The 19,134-nt window shown below is 36.3% G+C and overlaps 1 protein-coding gene across 1 annotated transcript in view; it reads left to right on the top strand.

Moving 5' to 3' along the window:
* Positions 1-19,134, top strand: part of LOC134533167 (calcium homeostasis endoplasmic reticulum protein) — a 50,459-nt gene that overhangs the window by 11,954 nt on the left and 19,371 nt on the right. Inside the window, 8 exon segments of the mRNA XM_063370531.1 lie at positions 962-1,036; positions 1,285-1,396; positions 1,917-2,132; positions 5,775-5,856; positions 6,524-6,663; positions 10,557-10,691; positions 11,624-11,627; positions 11,630-11,755. Of these exon segments, the coding sequence (XP_063226601.1) occupies positions 962-1,036; positions 1,285-1,396; positions 1,917-2,132; positions 5,775-5,856; positions 6,524-6,663; positions 10,557-10,691; positions 11,624-11,627; positions 11,630-11,755 (890 nt within the window).

Raw genomic sequence — 19,134 nt, 5'->3', positions numbered from 1 at the left:
ATATATATATATATATATATATATATTCCCAATAACTTTAAATGCTTTCACTTCATGTTTGCAGGAATTGATAAAACATGTGTTTACTGTAGTTGTACATTGGGATCATGCAGAGGGTTCATAAGTTATTTTTACTTATGCATGTATATACACACATGTGTTTTTATATTTGTGTGTGTCTCACATGCTCGTTTCCTGTGCATGGATGTTAATGTGACCCTGAGGGCTTTGGGTCAGGCCAGACAAGATACGATGGCACGGAAAGTCTGCAGTGGATGTCACTCCCCCCCTCTTTTTGTTGTTGTGAAAATAGTTTTTCATCCATGTGGTTGTCTGGGGTTTTGGGAAATTTTTTTGGGTATAAACTGACAGCCTCCTGAGCACAGCGCAGATGGTTCATTGAGAAGTCAGTGTTTAAAGAAAAGTAGAGTAATTTTTATAATTACATGTTATTGATATTCTCGCACATAATGTATGGCTCTGTAATTAATGTTATTTATTGGAGAGAACAGTAATCCAAACAACAATGGGTATATGTTAACAGGGTTTTGTGGTGTTGCGGTTATTCTTAACATTTAATGGAAAGGATGACAAGTAAAACAAACAAAACATTTCTAGAAATGTTACGTTTGAAGCATATAACATAATTACAAATAAGGTACCTTGGTAGTAATTTATTTTGCCGTTAACGTTTTTTGTACCACTGTGACAGGGGACTCAGTATAACACGCATTCAGAAAGATCCACGTTGGTATCCTAGTTTAGCCATTTTGATTTGGTTTTTCCAAAATAACTAGGAAAATTCAAGAATGGTTCTGAATAGAAGGCCAGTTCCTTTGAAAGTTACCAACATAACTTGAAACCCGATCAAAAATGTTAACCATCACTTTAACTTATTTTAGCAGCATTGTGTTAATGTCACATACACTTCATGTTGTGCTTCTTGTATTTTGTTGGACAGAGTCATTAGCCAAGCTGTCCCATTCAGTCAGAAGCTGCACATTATCTACCTTGTGAATGACGTCCTCCACCACTGGTAAGTCTTCCTCCGTTCGAAAAAAAAATGGTTGCTTCTTGTGTTACATTTCGTGTCAACAAAAAAACTGATCTGCATCAAACACATCATTTGATCCAAAAAATAATTCCAAGTACAGTAATAATTGCAGAGAAGATAGTTGTTGAATGTGTTGGAAAAGCAAATCTTGATACTACATAAGAAAAAAAAACTGGTGGAAATAGATGAATAACTATATTGTTGGATATGTTATTGTACTAAACCTTCAGTGCGAGAAAGAATGCGGAAGATCTTAAGAAGGCTCTGGAAAATGTGGTGGTGCCAATGTTCTGTAATGCTTCCATCGGCATCACAGAGGAACAGCAGTCGAAACTGAATAAGGTAACCTGCGATCTTTACTACTTCTCTTGTAGGTATTTACAGTCCTTCAAATAAATTTCATTGTGCATTAAACTTGACAAAAAAGAACTAAAAATAAATAAAATGATCAACTTTTGTCATTTTATTACAAGTAATATCTATGCATGTAACATGTAGGTATAATGATTTAAAGTTACAATGAATTTCTTACTTTGTAATTATTGATTGATAAATTGTGCAGTTTTAATTATTGTTTTTATTTTCAGTCCAGCTGCACCATGGTAACAGAGTAGTTTATTATAATAATATTAATAATAGTTTACTATAATAATATTAATAATGTCTATTGCACACATCCAAAGTGTGATTTTAACCCATGACCCCTCTTCTGGTGTGTGAGAATTTTCTACCCATAAATCCAAATCTAGTAAAAAAAATGTGGTGGTTATAAGTTTGCTTCCGACCCTTACTCACACCACTTAAAATTATTTGCAAAACTGTTGGACTGTGTAACTAAATAGGTTAAAAATGTTTGAAACAGCTGCTGACACTGTGGGAGTCGAAGAACAACTACTTTGAGCCGTCTGTGATGGAGAAGCTGAAGAACCCGTCACGGTCTTGGTCGGAGTACCAGGCAGGCCTGATCACGCAGCACGCGTCTGCCATCACGCCCATAACCACCAGCACCAAGCAGACGTACGAGGGCTATCAGACGCAGCACCAGGCCTTCGTGCAGCACGCCCTCCAGCAGATACAGGTGCGGCCAGTCTGCGGCTGCAGCTGCTGCCAGATGGTGTGCGACCCCCCCCCCCCCCCCCCCCCTAGAGCCATCGGGAAATGAATAGAGCATTTTGTCGCGACCCGGAGTGTTTGAGGAGGAGCTGCAATAAGAGGGCTGAGGCTACCCATCCCAACATCATTGCCACCCACTCCCCCTTAACCTAATTAGGCTGGCCCGTGGTTGACTCAGAGGACCCCCCCCCCCCCCCCCCCCCCCCCAGTCTTAGATTATCACATGGCGCTTATCCAAGTCTTAACGTATCTCTGGGAGTGCTAAGGAAATTTACGCTACTTGAAATTTTAGAAAAGTCATAAAAACCACTAGTGGTAATAATTTGAGAGGAAAATATGCTGCAACAATCACCCTGACCGTGAGAACTTTTTTTTTAATTTGGTGTTTTAGTGCATACACACCATAAAATGACATGTGTTATTATCTGTTTCAATTGAAAAAGAACTATATCAGCTATGAGGTTGGTGGATGCAGGATTTTCTTTATTTCTTTCAGAAAATTTTTAAGTTTGGTAAATTATTTTTAAAAAAAAGTAAGTCGTGGAAGTTTAAATTTTTGATCAGGGAAAATCAGGGAAAGTTTATTACAGATTTGTGTGGACACCCTGGAAATGCATCTTAGTAAACATTCTCTTCTTCCAGAAACTTAAGTACCAAAAGCAGGAGAGTTCTGGAGAAAAAAAACCTGTAGTTCTAAATTCGAGCGAACGTGATAATTTTGATAATTATCAATTAACTGTAATGAATCTAATTGTCACAGCAGCCCCGACATTATTAGATGTTGTGACATAGGTTGTGTTGCTTTCCAGTTGTTGTCCACATGCTTTGCAGTGTCATGGAGCATGAAATCTGGAGCCATGCCAATCCCTGTGTCCCAGCCCTCTCCTAGCTCAGAACTCTACCCGTCCCAGGTAAGATGTCTGTCACTTAGGCCTAATGTAGGAGATGAGCTACAATGTTATTGTTCCAATATCCTTGCCAACAAGTTATTAAACTGGCTACCTGCCTATGTTTTTAAATTGTTTTACTTGCCTTGTTTCAATATGAAAGTTGTACTAGGATACTATTAGAGCTTTTTGAACTAAGATGTGAATTATTTTCAACGGAGGTATTTAATATGTCACTTTATTAGCTGGCTCAAGTTCTGTTATGCAAAATCAGTCTACTATTTCACTTCGTAATTTTTAAAAGTGGCAGTATTCAATAACATTATTGACAGTATTTGCTGTGCAACAGTAATACTAACTACAGTGAAAGGTATTTAATCTTGCGGTCTAAGGTTCGTAATGTTCTGTAATCTGTAAGCAATCGAGTTTCTTGTATTAAAATATTTTTTATTGGGTTGATACATTAGCTGTCACATCACATTACTGTGCTGCCTGAGTTTTCAGTTTTCCCAGAATTTGTTACTGTCAATTTTATATCAGTACAAGTTTACTGTTTTGTAGCTGTTTACATTTCACATTTTCACATTTATTATTCCTATTAGATTTACATTAACATTCAGTAATCCAGCAAAATCTTAACGCATCATGACCAAGTTCCCAAACGTGCCTCATTAAAACTTTTCGTAGTACTTGGTTAGTGGATGTTCGCTCTTGTCACTCATGTTTGGGGACCTTCAGCAGTGCTCTCCCTGCTGGTTTTCCAAGGTGTAGACCTTCAGTAGTGCTCTCCCTGCTGGTTTTTCCAAGGTGTAGACCTTCAGCAGTGCTCTCCCTACTAGTTTTTCCAAGGTGTAGACCTTCAGCAGTGCTCTCCCTACTAGTTTTTCCAAGGTGTAGACCTTCAGCAGTGCTCTCCCTGCTGGTTTTCCAAGGTGTAGACCTTCAGCAGTGCTCTCCTGCTGGTTTTTATTAGGTGGGGTCTTGAGAATGCCCATCCTTCAGTTTTACTTTGCAGTTTTAAACAATTCATCTTTTGCATTCTTTATCATTATGCACAATAACTGCAATGATATGATCACTGCAAATTGCTTAATATAAATCTTTGTAACTCTCTGTTCTAATTGTACTTTTTTACAATTGTTAGTACCATATTTTCGACAGATATAATGCATGTTTGAAAAATTTAATTTACCTTACAGGTCATATTATGTGATTGCATTCATACAGTTGCATGAAGTTTGTGCATTGTTTAGTATGTACTTAGGTTACCCCTGCTACACAAGATTCCAGATATTGTTATTGGAACTAGAATGACAACCTGGCTTCAGCCTGTTTTTTTACGACTTGTATCCACACTTACAGTCGGCTGTCAGCTAGTGGTGTTCAGTACTCTCTCTCTCTCTCTCTCATGCTTTACTTAGTGACATGGTCATGTTTTGAACTTAAAAACATGGCAGTTTAAGTTCTTTTGTTTATAAAACTGCTGTTTGATAAGTTTCAGAGGACTGAATAATTGGGGGGGGGGGGGGGGGATAACTTTCTCTTTCAATCCTAACTCCCCATCCATCACAGCTGTCAAGCCCTAGATTCTTTAATTTGAAAGGTTTTGGCTTTTTCTTTTTTTAACTTTCTGTTATCATACCAGCAAATGTACACATAAACATAGAGTGACAATCTCTATGTTACATTATTTTTTAATAAATTGACACTGAAAATTTTTTAGTTTGTGTGAAATTTGTGGTACTTTCATGCCCAAGGTGAAGCATCTTATATTTCTTTGCAGTTTCATTACTAAAAATCTGTGATGCATTGTATGGTGGAAACCACTTCAAATGTGTCTGTAAACAAACTGCCATGCTAAAAAAACACTTAAAAGTGCCTGCCTAGTGGAGTGCCATGTCATGTGCAGAATCAGACTGTTTATCTTCGAGAAACACTCTTTATTTCCATTCATGGTCATTGTTTTAATATTTATTTATCCATCATGGCTTGCCCTGCCTAAGATACGTGTGTCAAATGACCTACTAAAGCTTCAAGACTTAAGTAATTTTATAATTAGATTTTTATAAATGTTTTAATAATGAGATACATAGTAAATATCAGGTAGAAACCCTAAATTGTGATATTTTTTTTCTTCTTTCATAAACCAAAATTTGTGGTTACTGGTTAAACTACTGGTTGGTAAGCTTGTTTTAATGTATGACATTTCTGCAAGTACGTAACTGTTTACCAAACATGCTTTGAATTTGAATCCTTGACTCCCTCCTTCGTTGCAGTCTTGTATTGGAACACAATCCATGCTAAGCAGAACAGTTAGGTCAGGATTGTTTGGTTTATATCTTGGTTCAGCCATCCTGATTTTAGTATTCCTTTGCTACTCAAAATTACACTAGGCAAATTTTTTTTTTAGAATATATTTGTATTATCAACTTTTCTACCTATTAGCTTGATTTGTGGTTTTGTCTCTCTTTGTCTGTAATCAGATAACTCCTTGCTATCAACAAAGAGTTAAACCATGTAATAAATGCAGTTCCAAAAATCATTAGTAATTATAATAAATTTAAAATTTTATTCTTGCCAAGGCAGTGATAGTCTCACATAGTTGCTGTACGTAGTAAGTATACGCCTGTTGCAATGATAATGAGTTGTAAGCTTGTAACGGAGCAATAACACCGGGAGCTGGAAAGCTGAGACAGTTGAACGGACCGTTCTTGTTGCAGACCATAGAGCAGCAGAAGCAGCTGCTAGAGCAGCAGCAACCAGCCCTCACATCGGTCGTAGCTCAGCAGGCGCAGGTGGCAGGTGAGTTCACACTCGTATGTTCAACGCCATTGTGTCTTGCTGTTAAAAAAATACTAAATTTTACTTACCATAGATAAATATTATGAAATCTATTCAGCAGATTACATTTACATAGGTCTGTGTGTTTGTATTTTTTTTTTTTTTTTTTTTTCCAACTGGTTTGTTCAATGGTCATATTGCCTGGCTGAGGAAGAAAAATCTCCCAGTTTAATTCCCAACGGTTTGGAGATTTTTCAGGTTGAAAAATTTATGTTCCAGTGTTCAAGACTGGGTGGTTATAAATAATAAACTACATAATTCATAATGAATGACCTTTCTTAGGGGCCAAGGATCAAGTCACAGTGCTCGGGCCCTCGAGTGTCGCGACTCATCCATAGGTGTCGATGGCTTATCTTCTATATCAGTTGTGAGATCACCTCGCTGTAGTTCAATTCTAGTTTTAAAAAAATACAAAGTATTTTCTATCTACAGTCAAACCTCATTATTACAAACCTGAAGTGACCATAATTTTAGCTTTGTGTAATGACCAAAAAAATTGGGAAAACGTTACGACATAAATAAAGTGATTACCTTCTAATTTTTCATGTTTTGGACCTTCCCTTTGCAGTATTTCATGATTGACTACAAGTTATAGCTGTTACAGCTGATGATACTCTTGTGTTGTCAGGTGCACTGAGTGTGGAACCTCAGGCTCTGCAGCTATCGCAGCTGTTGGCCTCCCAGCAGCCCCCACCCCCCCTCCCAGCCGCAGCCGCCCCCCACTGCCCCCGATGCAGAACGACATCGGACCACAGCACAGGCACCCAGGTGGATCTCTACTTATAACCTTTCACTCCCTGTAGGCTTGTGCAAACATTCAGTAGATTAGGTAATGAACTCCAGTTTCACTTTCGATCAGAGATTTTCCAAGCTGACGGTTGAATAAGAGGTGGTTTTGTATACTGTGTGGTCACGCAACCTTTCAAACAGTATGCCACTGTACAGACTATAATAATTCAGTTCATGTTTCTGAATAAATTTTAGTCTCGTAGTACTCACAAAAATTAAAATAAATTCTGATAATTGCTGAATTTTAAATGATAATGACTTTTTTTTTTTGCCCACTTGTGCACCATTATAATTCAAAATGACAATTGAAAACTCTGAATCTTACTACATATTCCAGTAACATAATCTGCAGTAAAAATCTGCACTATCGTTACGTTGAATGGTCAGCTTATCCTATCCATAATCATATTAACTATGGGCATAATAGATGATGTTAGTTTTTTAAAGCTAAATTTACGTCCACTTTTGATGTAAGGATATAATTTTTGTTGTTTGGCTCTTGAAAACAATAAGTAAAGATACATGTTATATAAAATATATAGATAATAAAACTACAGTAAACTCCCGGTATACCGCGCCCCGATAGATCGCGGAATTGGGTATATCGCGGGTCAAACCATGTCCCCCAATCAGAAATGAATAATAATAATAATAACACAGTAGAACCTCGTTAATTCGTGATGGTCGGGACCGAGATAATCACGGATTACCGAATTTCACGGACTAGCGATTAAAAGCCCGGAAGGTCTATTCAAGCTTCTCAGAAACCGGCGTGCAGCTGGGTTAAGGCCAAGGTCATGTGACGTAACATCTACCGAGGCTTACTGCGCCTTGGCAGCAGATGCAGACCTGCCAACTCTCACAATTTTGGTGTGAGGCTCACGATTTTAAGGTCCATCTCACGCCCCTCGCGCCAAAATAGTGTTTCCTCACGATTTTTCGGAGCCCCAAGATTTTGTTTGTAAAAGTTACAAAACAAGTTTTACGAAAGCTTACAGTAACGAGTTTCCATCAATACTCCAGTCACGTAAAGGAAGCAATTTTGCGTTTTGTAGCGTGTGCGGTGCTGATTTTTTTATCTCGCATAGTGGAAGAGGAGACATTGTGAAACATGTCGCTACAAAAAAAAAACACAACTAACACGTGAAGTGTATTGCTTCCAATAAAAAAAATTAATTTTGCTGTGAACAGTGATAATAGTGTTACACGAGCAGAATGTTATTTTACATCTTTTTTAGTTGCGGCCCTGCATGATCACTACACGACATCGCTAAATTATGTTCAACTAAATTAAATCTGCAACCTATAATTTGTTGAAATAAATTTTGAAGCAGGGACCATGTAACATGTGTACAGGTATGTCACTTAAATTTAAAGATTCTCATTTGTTGTTTTTTTATATCTAACCTGTATTTATGGGCCTGAAAATTTTTATCGAGGACCTCATGATTTTTTAAATTTGAATGTTGGCAGGTCTGCAGATGGATAAAAAATAGTAAACTCTCCATTATTCGTGTTAATTGGGACCCACCGATGCCCGGATAATTAAAATCCTGTAAAAAAAAAAGTAATAAACCCGGATAATCCGTTCACGTTAAGGACCGTCTTCGAATTAGTCTCGGCTTAAAAAAATAGGGCACTGCCTAGCCATTAGTTCACGGTCATTTACAACAGCCGAAGAGAGAAAGATAAGATCGTGCTGAACTTGCACACATAAATTTTGGGTAGCAGCCCCCCCCCCCCCCCCCCCCCCCCCCCCCTTCCACCCATCCCACTTCGTCCAGCCGAATGCCAGCCAGACAGGTCACTCGCTAGGCCCCTGCCGTGTGTTGGCGGGTGGAAACAAACAAAGGGAGACGGGAAGCAGAAGTCAGGACATCCCCCTCAAGTTTAAAGAGTGACAAATATGACATCTGAAAGGGGGACGACACAAAGGGTCGGTACAAACAGCGTTGCAGAGTTCGGCCAATTATGGTCCAATCCAGCCCAGTGTTATTTTCTGAAACACTAGTTCTTAACATTTTTTTTAACCCACGAATAAAGCATCGGACAGGGGACCCGATAAAGCCCACCGTCCAGCGACATTATCCAGCGTGACTCGGCTGGGGATTGATTTTGGATAGGTATTGGTTGACGGCAAGCGCTGGTAGGGGAGAGGCGAGCCGAGAATATGCGACCAAGACACCCGGGTAGACAGGAGGAGTGGAATATAAGCGCCAGTGATGAGAGGGGCGATTAAGCCGAAAGAGGGGAAGTCTGGTGACCTTGAGTAGTTCACTCATTTCCATCTGCACACTTCTCGTGGTCACGTGTGTTGACAAGCGGAGACATATAAATGTTTTGTTACAACTTGAACCTACAGACGTTATATTATTCGTTGTATTATACACGTTTATCTTTTTACTTTGGTATAATTTTTTAACATTAAATAGTAAAGTAAATCAGCTAGCGTATTTTTAATCTTTGCTGAGGAATTCCCAGTGGTCCAATACTTACGTGAACCATACTGTACCACTTTTGCGGTGAGGTAGTAAACAAGCCCCGGAAATGTTTATGTGTAGCGGCCTCCCGACCTTTAACCAGAGGCTGGGGAATATAACACTTGCCGATCCGAGCCACACATACTCAGCAACTCGACACAGCGTTTGATGGAATAAGTAAAGACAACGTTTAACAGACTTTTTAATACGGCGCCACTGATTGCGCTAAAATTATTTTGGCGCAATTTTTGTATCCCACATGTGACCATTTATAATTTACTGTAAGCATGGATAACAAAGTTTAACCACTTTACACGATAGACGATTCTTTATTTTATATTGTACGAATGCTAGAATCGTTTTTCACGTATCTGCTGCATACTTCTGCAAAAGACACGCTATCTGTAAGTACGTAAATCTAGAATTTTTATTTTGTCAATCAAACTCGGTACTTTGCGATTTATATTCGGTTTGAAGTATTACTATGGCCTTTCTATTTAGAAGACTTTGACCACAGAATCGTGTGTAACCGCACACACTGCACTTACTTTGTTACGGACACTCAGACGAAGCAGATACTGTGGCTGACACCACGAGACTGGCAGCAGCTTGTGTGCCGCACGTGTGTATGGCGGCGTGTGGCGCGCTCGTAGGCCGTGCGACAAACTGTGCGCGGCATGCGGAAAAATAAAAAATAAAATTCAACATTTAATATTTATCTTTAAAATTTATTATTTTTATTTTTTCACCCGCGTTTAGTGAAAACTGCGGATGCAAAGTCCGCACAAAGGCGGGCCGTCTATACTGTGTGTGCTTGCCGACCTATTAGAACACAGGCAGTGTTTTATGCCTTTTGACCTTGGTCACATCGAAACATTGCGGTTATGCAACAACGCGGGTAAAAGTTATGTCCCCCGACAACCGCGTTAAATAGGGAGTGTACTGTATATGATATAAAAATCATGAATTAATAGGACTTTACTTGCCATCACATTCATTTGTAATACTAGCAGAACTACTAATTTCAGGTTCTCTTTACATTTTGATATTTAACAATATAGGTGTATGAAGCAGAAGGTAATTAACACATTGTTTCTCTTGCTTTTAAAGATCCTACCAAAATCTAAAGTGTGTGACGAAAAACATGGAGTTACGGTTTTTACAACACCATGTTTATGTGCTTATGTGAACAGTTATTCTTTGCTGTTATCAAATAGATAAATAAAATAAAAATGAAACTCAGTTTTGGTTTCCAGTTTGATTTGAAATTATTTAACTTTTTATTGAATTGTAGATTTTTAGGAGCTCAAAAAATACCCAAAAATTATTAAATATTTGAATAATGTGACAAACAAGCTTTTAGTTTGTTTATGATGATATGTAATGTTTCAGGTATTCCACCTCACATCGGGCCACACAGCTCTTCGACTCTACCTCCTCACAGCTTGCCACCCCAGCACGGGCCACCCGATATCAACTTCAGCCAGCCTCCTCCGGGATATCACCCTCCTAGTTTTCCTCCTTCAGGTAACTGTCAACTGCTTAGAATAGATCATAGGTAGAGACCTGAAAAATGCACATCCCGATAACCTTAAAAAATAGCACTATTTCTGATGCTTGACTTTAAAAATTATTTTCTACATTTTATTATATTTTGTTTACACAAATTTGACTAAAATAGGTTCACATCTTACAAATGTTACAATGCATTGAAGAGATAAAATACATAGAATTAAATTTGTATGCTAATTTTTTGTTTGTTTTATTTTTATTGCTGCATGGCTGTTTTGTAATTCGTTCACTGTAACTCCAAGCTCTTTGTACCTCCTCGTAGTGCCGATCACTCATGAGTCCTTAAATGTGACTTCGCGCCACTGTACCTGAGAGTGGCCACCCTAGTCCGTAAAAATGTAATGTTCCTACCCATATTCCATATTTCAACACATTTTGTTTCTGAATTGCATTTTATTTTTTAAACGAGTATTTTTTAGCACAATTAATGCATGATATGTGTTACAAAAATTATAAGTACTTATAAATGTTTTGTGTGGTTTTTAATCAGGTTTTCTGAAAAGTGATTTTTTTTTGTGTTTGCATAGTCAGCCAGTATAGCTTCAACTGTTTGGGTGGCACTGAAAAACCACAATAAATAAAATAAGTTAATACTGTCTGTGTCCAAATAAGCTACACCATTGAATAAGCCTCATATCTAATATTTTCACCATAATTTTTTTTATTTATATGTTTAGAATAAGTCTCACACTAAACTTCTAAAACTAAACTTGTGACCGTATTTCAAGTTAATACATCAAACCTCAATAATACAAAACCAAAGGTACCTTTATTTTGTCACTTTGCAATAACCAAAATATAACTAAATTTAATTTTTTTTATATGATTTCTAAATGTTGTAGTGAGGTGTAATTATATTTTATATGATTAAAATTTTTTGCCAACAGACTGTTTTGGTGTGGGACCGGGCCCTGCTGTTGGTCCCCCGTTGGGGCCTTCGAGGTCTGAAAAAATGTGGCCAATGGGCAACGATCGCGACTACCAAGTGATGAAACCTGTGATGGAAGTCGATCAAGAAGGTAAAATGTCATTTCCACTGTTGCAATCATTTTGAGACTGTATTATACTCTAACTTGTTTGTTTTCACAATATTTTTTCTTTATTTTAGTTTTTAGTTTAAACTTTTTTGATGGGATCTATTTAATGTTTATTATTTAAAAAAAAAATTGTATTAATTCTTCCTTCTTGATGTTCACTGAGCGTATATGTTGGCCATCATACTGCAAGAGGGTTCTTTTGCTAAATGCATCCTACAGCTAAGTGCATTTAGGGCCAGCTCTGTACTCCTAATCATGAAGTAATTTTCACAGCATCCTTAGATAAGAAAATAGTCTAGGTCCACATTTGGGCTGTGGATACTTTAGTAATCGTGTTTAATCACTATATTAACAGTCTTTATGACTTAGTTCTGATATTATTGGATAAAGAATTACCTATTTTACTTTTCTGCAAGAACATGCTTTAAAATAAATGATTAAGGTTGGATAAATAATGCACACGAAAATTTGCAAATTTTCAGGGTAGTTAAAGGTAGCCAAAACTGAAAATTGCCAGTAAAATGCACTACATTGTTATGGAATGTAAATATTTGTGACCTAAAATATAAACTCATTTATTTTAGAGATGGGTGATTGTAAATTTTTTAGTCATAATTTCTCCTCTCCTTTATCTCTTTCATAAAAATTAGATATTGTCGTGTCCTTTGGCACAATTAATAAAAGAGGGGAGGAGGAAAGTATCAGTGGTGGCAAAATAAGTGATAAATGTCTTAAAATGTGTAGGCCTATAAAAAAAATACAAGCCGTTATTAGTATTAACACTCCGCATGATGTCCACAACTATTCACGTGATCTTAGGAATAACAATGTGTGTGAAAGGCAGACAAGATTTCACCGCATGATGCACGTAACGTACAGTAGATATTTTTAATGTTTGCAACGGGAGAAGCAGTAAAAAAACATGTTCAAGCGTCTGATATCGTAAGCAGTGCAGAGGAGAGCAGACGCTAGAATGAGCAAACAAGCGGCTGCCAGTCCGCACGGTGGTGGGCGGATGAATTGGACCGAATGTTTCATGTTTACACGCTGAGGCCGGAGGTTTTATTTACTTGTTCATAGCATTAATATTCTTTGATAGTATTTTTAAGTCCAAGTACACACAAATACCAAATAGATTTAGTTAAAATTATTTTTAAAAAGCGATATTAATGCACTCTGTGAAACGTGAGCGTAACGTAAATTGGTGGTACTAGTGTATTGTAATAGTGGGAATTCGTATTAGCAATACAAGCATGAGTAAAGGCAACAGGAAGCAGTCAGGCAGTGCATTGACGTGAATATACTTTCACTGAAAGAACACAGATTGAGTACACTCAGGCTGTTGCATACACATATAGAGGGTAGCTGCCTACTCCCCTTTCCCCTCTACCAAATTGATACCACTTTCTCTTCTACGGTCTGTTGTTAATGACTATGACACTCTCCTCTCTTCTGCAAGGAATTAATTTGTACTTTACGGTATAGTGTGTGTGTGCATAACATTGGTCCTGGTTTTCTATTCTTCCAGTTCGTTACATTTCAAAGTGAGCATTTTACTAGATGGCAAAACCTACGGCATCCTGCAATCAATGGACTCTTTGTTTTAATTCTATTAGCTGACACTTGCTGCTGGGGTGGTCAGGGCAATAAACAACCCCCCCCCCCCCCCCTCCCCCATAACTTTTTTTTCTTTCAGATATGTAAAAATTCATATTTTCATAATTTTTGTTCTGAATAGTTTTCATCATAAATAGCAATGCTTTATCCTCAGTAATTTTCTATAATATTGTAGTTAAATTTTATATATTTATATATATCAATATATAGAGCCCACGAAAAATGGTAAATAAAATTGCCTGATTTCGGTAAATAAAATATAGGATTTCGGTGCTATATTTTGGTAACAAAAAAGTATTTTGGTGGTATATTTCGGTAAAAAAAATTTTTTTTTTGTTAAATGAGTGCATTTGTTCTACTAATTATTTAATTTCATGATACACACAAAGCTGTACAGCAATCACTAGATTCCTGCGTAAGCCTTACAGAAGTGGAAATGTTATCTAGTAGATTATATACACATTACTTAAATATTACATCACAAATAGTGTCTAGAATTTTACAGTCTGTGTTTATGTATTTAAACATTTTGAGTACAGTCAAACCTCTATCTATCGAACTCGCATGTATCGATTGTCCGTGTTTATCGTATACTTTCTACGGTCCCGGCAAAATTGCCATACAACTAAGGTTAAAAAAGTCTGCTTATACCGATGTTCGATTTATCGTTTTGTCCACATTGATCGTACAAAATATGTGGTCCCGCCACTATAAATTATAATAGATGATCGTTTAACCATAAAGGTTGTGCAGAAATAACCATTTCTTAGACAGAAACAGTCATAAAAACAGTAACGATTGTATACAGAAGTAGTAACAATCACCTTAAATCTGCAGCCAAGTAATGGAGCACGTAAACATGAAGAAAAGACAAATGAACAACAACTTACGAAGAAATATGGATGATGTAATATAACTACAGTACAAACCCAATTGTTATCTTACGATAATTACCATAAAAAGAACTAAAGATTCTTTGTTGATACCATAATACTACAGAAGCACGATAGCTACCACATTTGCACTATAGTTACCGTAACAACTGAGATGAGTATATTTACCGTGATGGTAATGTATTTATTTATAACATATTAAAATTAAAGAACATTATTGAGAAAAAAAAGCATGTTAAATTTTTATATGTACGGTTGGCACATGTTGCGAAGAAATAATGCGATATGAAAGAATGCAGTACTACTACGAAAAGTGAAAAGGGTACTCGTGGATTTTTAGGTTATGGCAGTCTCTCTCGTTTTTTCAGTAATATCGGCCGAATATTAACAAGTGTATCGGAAGTCGGCAGAAATGCCGGTTCAACTACCTATATACATATTGGCAAAATCGGCTTCTTCAGTACAGCTGTACATTTGATGACATGAGTAAAAATATTTCAGACTTCAAGATATTGAAAAAGACTTTAATTTCCATGTAGGTTTATTGTGCGTATGTTTTTTTTTTTTTTTGCAAGTGTAAATTGAATTAAGCAAAATGCTTCCATTTTTATTTTTTTTCAACTGATTAAACTTTAATGACAAGTAACTGATATATTTCTGACACTAATTTTGAGGTTGAAATATTTTTTTCAAAATCTAAGAGTGAAGTCCACATCTATTGAATGTCCGCATCTACTGAATTTTTGACGTGACAACGTCTAATAAATCGATGAACGCCAGCTGCACGCACGAAAAAGTGTCCCACTACGGATGTCCCACTACGGATGTGACGTGTTTGCTCATTGTACGCATGCGTGGCATCTCTCTTCATGCTCATTGTACGCATGCGCGGCATCTCTCTTCCACTCGATTGGAACAACCATCGATTTGACTTTTCAATCATATTTTCGTCGTTTGAATTATTAATATTATGTAATTTAACGATCGTCCACCGATTTTCAGCACAATTGGTACGGTTATTTAAAAGTAATGTTGAATATTCAAAAACGTTTTGAACCAACAATGGAGTTTTTCAGTTACACATAATAATTCAAATTACACCCGGGATCTTTTGCACAATGTTTTAAAAAATATTGTAACACATTATAAATAAGTTTGGTGTATTTGGGATGCGTATTTGTTATCAAATCGTGTTATAAAAACGAAATAATATTATTCCCCTACCCTGAAAAAAAGTTTATCAATATATATATATATATATATATATATATATATATATATATATATATATATATATATATATATATATATATATATCATTTGAAACTATTTATTTTAACGTATGGCTTCGTGGTCTTGCGGTCAGCGTCGCAAACTATCAATCCAAAGGATGTTGGTTCGAATCTTGGCAGGTGTAAATTTTTTTTTGTACTTCTAAAAATAAATACGGCGCACGCAACATTTCAATAAAGTAATAAATATATTTGAATTAATGAATGAATGCAACTAAAAGTAAATTTATTAATTAAATTGTACATTTCATTTCACTCCTTTGTATCCATACAAAATAGTGATAATTAAAAAAAAAATTCTTTCTCAAAGAATATAATATTTTTAATGCCTAAATGGTTTGGTTGCAGAAGCCTATTATGGCTCAGTCTCAGGCCGAATATGATATTTCCTTTTCTTCTGGATCAATCATTTCATCAATGTTTTGTTATGACGTTGTCACGTTAAACTATCGTCCGTAAACCGGCTTTACAGACAACCAATTTTTTTTGTTGGTCCCCTGAAAAACGATAGAGTTTTGACTGTATTAAATAGGCCTATGCTATGTTCCTGCACAAAACTTTATAGAATTAATTTTTTCCTGTCAGGAGAATTGGCCACTTTGGCCAAATAGTTTGGTAAACATGTAAGAAAGGGTTCCCTAAAAAATTAGTTAATTACAATGATTATAGTAAGTACATGTAAAATTTCAGGCTCACGGGTTTTTTTTTAATTTACTATAATTTTGGTGTACTACACATTTTCCGGCCTCTTTCCCATCAAATTGTGTTTATTAGGATGTTAGAACCTTAACACATTTCCTTGACTAACCTTTCATGTATTGATTTAACCATTCCCTCATAGCTGGGTGATCTAGCTTCTCTAGGGGAATATTTGCAGAAACAAATGCATGCACTGTATAGCTTGCAAATTTGACTTTAATTTCCTTTGCTCGTTTATGGAGAACAATATTATCCTCGAGTGTCACTTGCCTTTTAACTCCACAACCTGATGGTAATGTTTACCTGACTTTTTTTCTTCTCTAAATGAGATGCTCGCTGCTTGCAGTGTTTTTCACAAGTATCTTTCCTTTTCCAATCGACTACCGTATTGCAAAATTTACACATCATTATCCGCTTTTCTTTATTAAAAACAATGAATCATTCATGCTCGTATTCTTCAGCTCGTTCAAACACTGATACGACCTTAGGCATTGTGAAGTATCAAGTAAACTTCAAACAAAACAAACCGCAACTACCTATTTTCGTTCACATTTACCTATTTACATGGAATGTAGGATCTTTTCAAACCTCATTTGGTCATTTCACATTACCGGCGTATTGCAACGTTAAAATCTCATAACCTCTCTGTTATTATTTACAAACAATACAACAACGGAACAGAGATAAGTATCTCTGCAACGGAAACGAATATGGCCAAACGGCTAACTTCATCCACATCCCGCTAGAATCGCTGATAATGGTTGCCACTTTCAGGCCGAGTGTTTGGTATTTATTTTGCTTCAACTTATCTATGGCGCATCTCATAATAAAGATGGCTTACGATGTTTTGGTTTACTAAACGAATACGTTTTGTGGCAAAAGTATTATTGTGAAACGTAATATTCAATCGCGTTAAAATTCTGACATTTCGCGGATATTTCGTGAAACAACAAGAATATCGCGAATAGTAATGAATTTCGCGGCATCGCCAGTTATTTCGTGAAAACGAAATGCTTTAAAATCAAAATAGGCGTAAGTGCTTAGAATGAAGTTCCAAAATCGTTAGTAAAATTTTGCGATTTCGTCATTAACAAAATTCGAGTACCTCTATCAATATATATATATTCTGTATTTAAGTTAAATTAGATTACCCTCTTTTATCGCATAATGGTCGCACTCGCGTAATCGTCGCACCCATATTTTAGGTCGTCAAAATTTGGATAAAAATACCTCTCGCGTAAACGTCGCATAATGTTTTTGGTCCTGCTATTAGATTCCGAGCGCTTTGTGTAGGTATTTTTTCCGTATAAAACGATGTATTTTAAAATAGAAATCTAATATTTATTCTGACATTACCACTTACAGTAGAACCCGTTTATAGTGAACCCGCCTATAATGAATTCCCGTTTATTGTGAATTTCCGTCTCAGTCCCGGCAAAATGATGTGAGGTTATGTATTAATTTATTGGATATAGCGCACAACTTTTGTCAATGTTGATACGTTTTCCCGTGTACCACGAACAAATTTTGCCGACATAATGCACATTTATCTCAAATATTTTCATTTAATTACAAGTTTTTTCACAAAACGTCTATTCTGGATCACATTGAAGTTTTTCTCCGCAATACGCTACTCGATTGTCCACTGTTCATATTATAAACAAGTCGTATTCGAGTGGCCTCGGTAGGCTACGTGTAGCCAAAGATGGTGATCAGTTTGGTGAAAATAAAAAAGTTTTCCCTTCATAGTTAAAGAATGGGCGAACGCGTGTACATTTAATATGTTATCAAAATTAAACATAAATTACCGCCACACAAATACGTATGTACATTATAGCAGCAAATTCAATATTTTTACGTTTAATTTTTTTCGTTCACGTTTCAGACATTTTGATCGAGTAAGGTTCGTAAGACTACCACTAGATAGAACTCTGTGGACTAAATTTTTCCATAGAAAGTGAGAAAATTTTGTTCCAGCTTTAGCAACTGCAATACAAAATGATACGTAGTGATCTTTGATGCGCCAAACTCGTTACTTTTCGTTTATTTACTTTTGACGGTAAAAAGAACTTCGTGTTATTAAGCTGCAAATGTGCTTCAATAAGAAATATGTACATAAAAAGGAATGAAAAACGCGGTAAAAAACATATGGCATTATCTGTGCGAGATAAACTGGACATTATTGAAAAGATAGACTCCAACCCCACTGTCCCGCACGTGTTAATAGCAAAGGAACTGGGAATTGCAGCATCCACATTAAGTACAATATTAAACAAGCTGAACAATCTTCTTTCTCAAGCTGTGAATACGTCACAGAGTATTAAACGCCTGAAAAATGGAAAATACGCCGATGTCGAAGAACCATTAATATAAAGTTTGTACATGTGTAGTGCATTAAAGATATCTGCATTTGCTAATAAAACTGTTGCTTTGAGTATTTTCATTCGTTCTTTTCTTGGCTTAGGCCAATGTGTAGTTAAGATTTTGCTTTTGAGTATGTATTGTCAATACAAAAGTTTTCCCAGATATAAAGTTTCCCCTCTATAGTGAACATATAAACTACTCCCTTCAGATTCGTTATAACAGGGTTCTACTGTATTTAATTAACGGAAATACGAAGTTGTCTGACGTGTAAATTATCTTTTAAAGACTTTTAAACATTATTATCTTTATCTGATCGTCTGCGTCGCCGCGGTGTACCGGTGTAGATATATTTTCCGTACTAGCTGACCCGGCGAACTTCGTACCGCCTTAGCGTAGCAATGATGCACTACTTTATTTTGTATAGCTGACCTATCTTAGGTATGAGTACCTATTCAATTTGAACTGGAATCTATAATATCTATATATATAAAAATGA

Source organism: Bacillus rossius, chromosome 6 (assembly GCF_032445375.1).
Source record: "Bacillus rossius redtenbacheri isolate Brsri chromosome 6, Brsri_v3, whole genome shotgun sequence".
Lineage (NCBI taxonomy): Eukaryota > Metazoa > Arthropoda > Insecta > Phasmatodea > Bacillidae > Bacillus > Bacillus rossius.
Note: the sequence above shows the minus strand (reverse complement) of the source record. Positions and strands in the feature narration are given on the sequence as shown.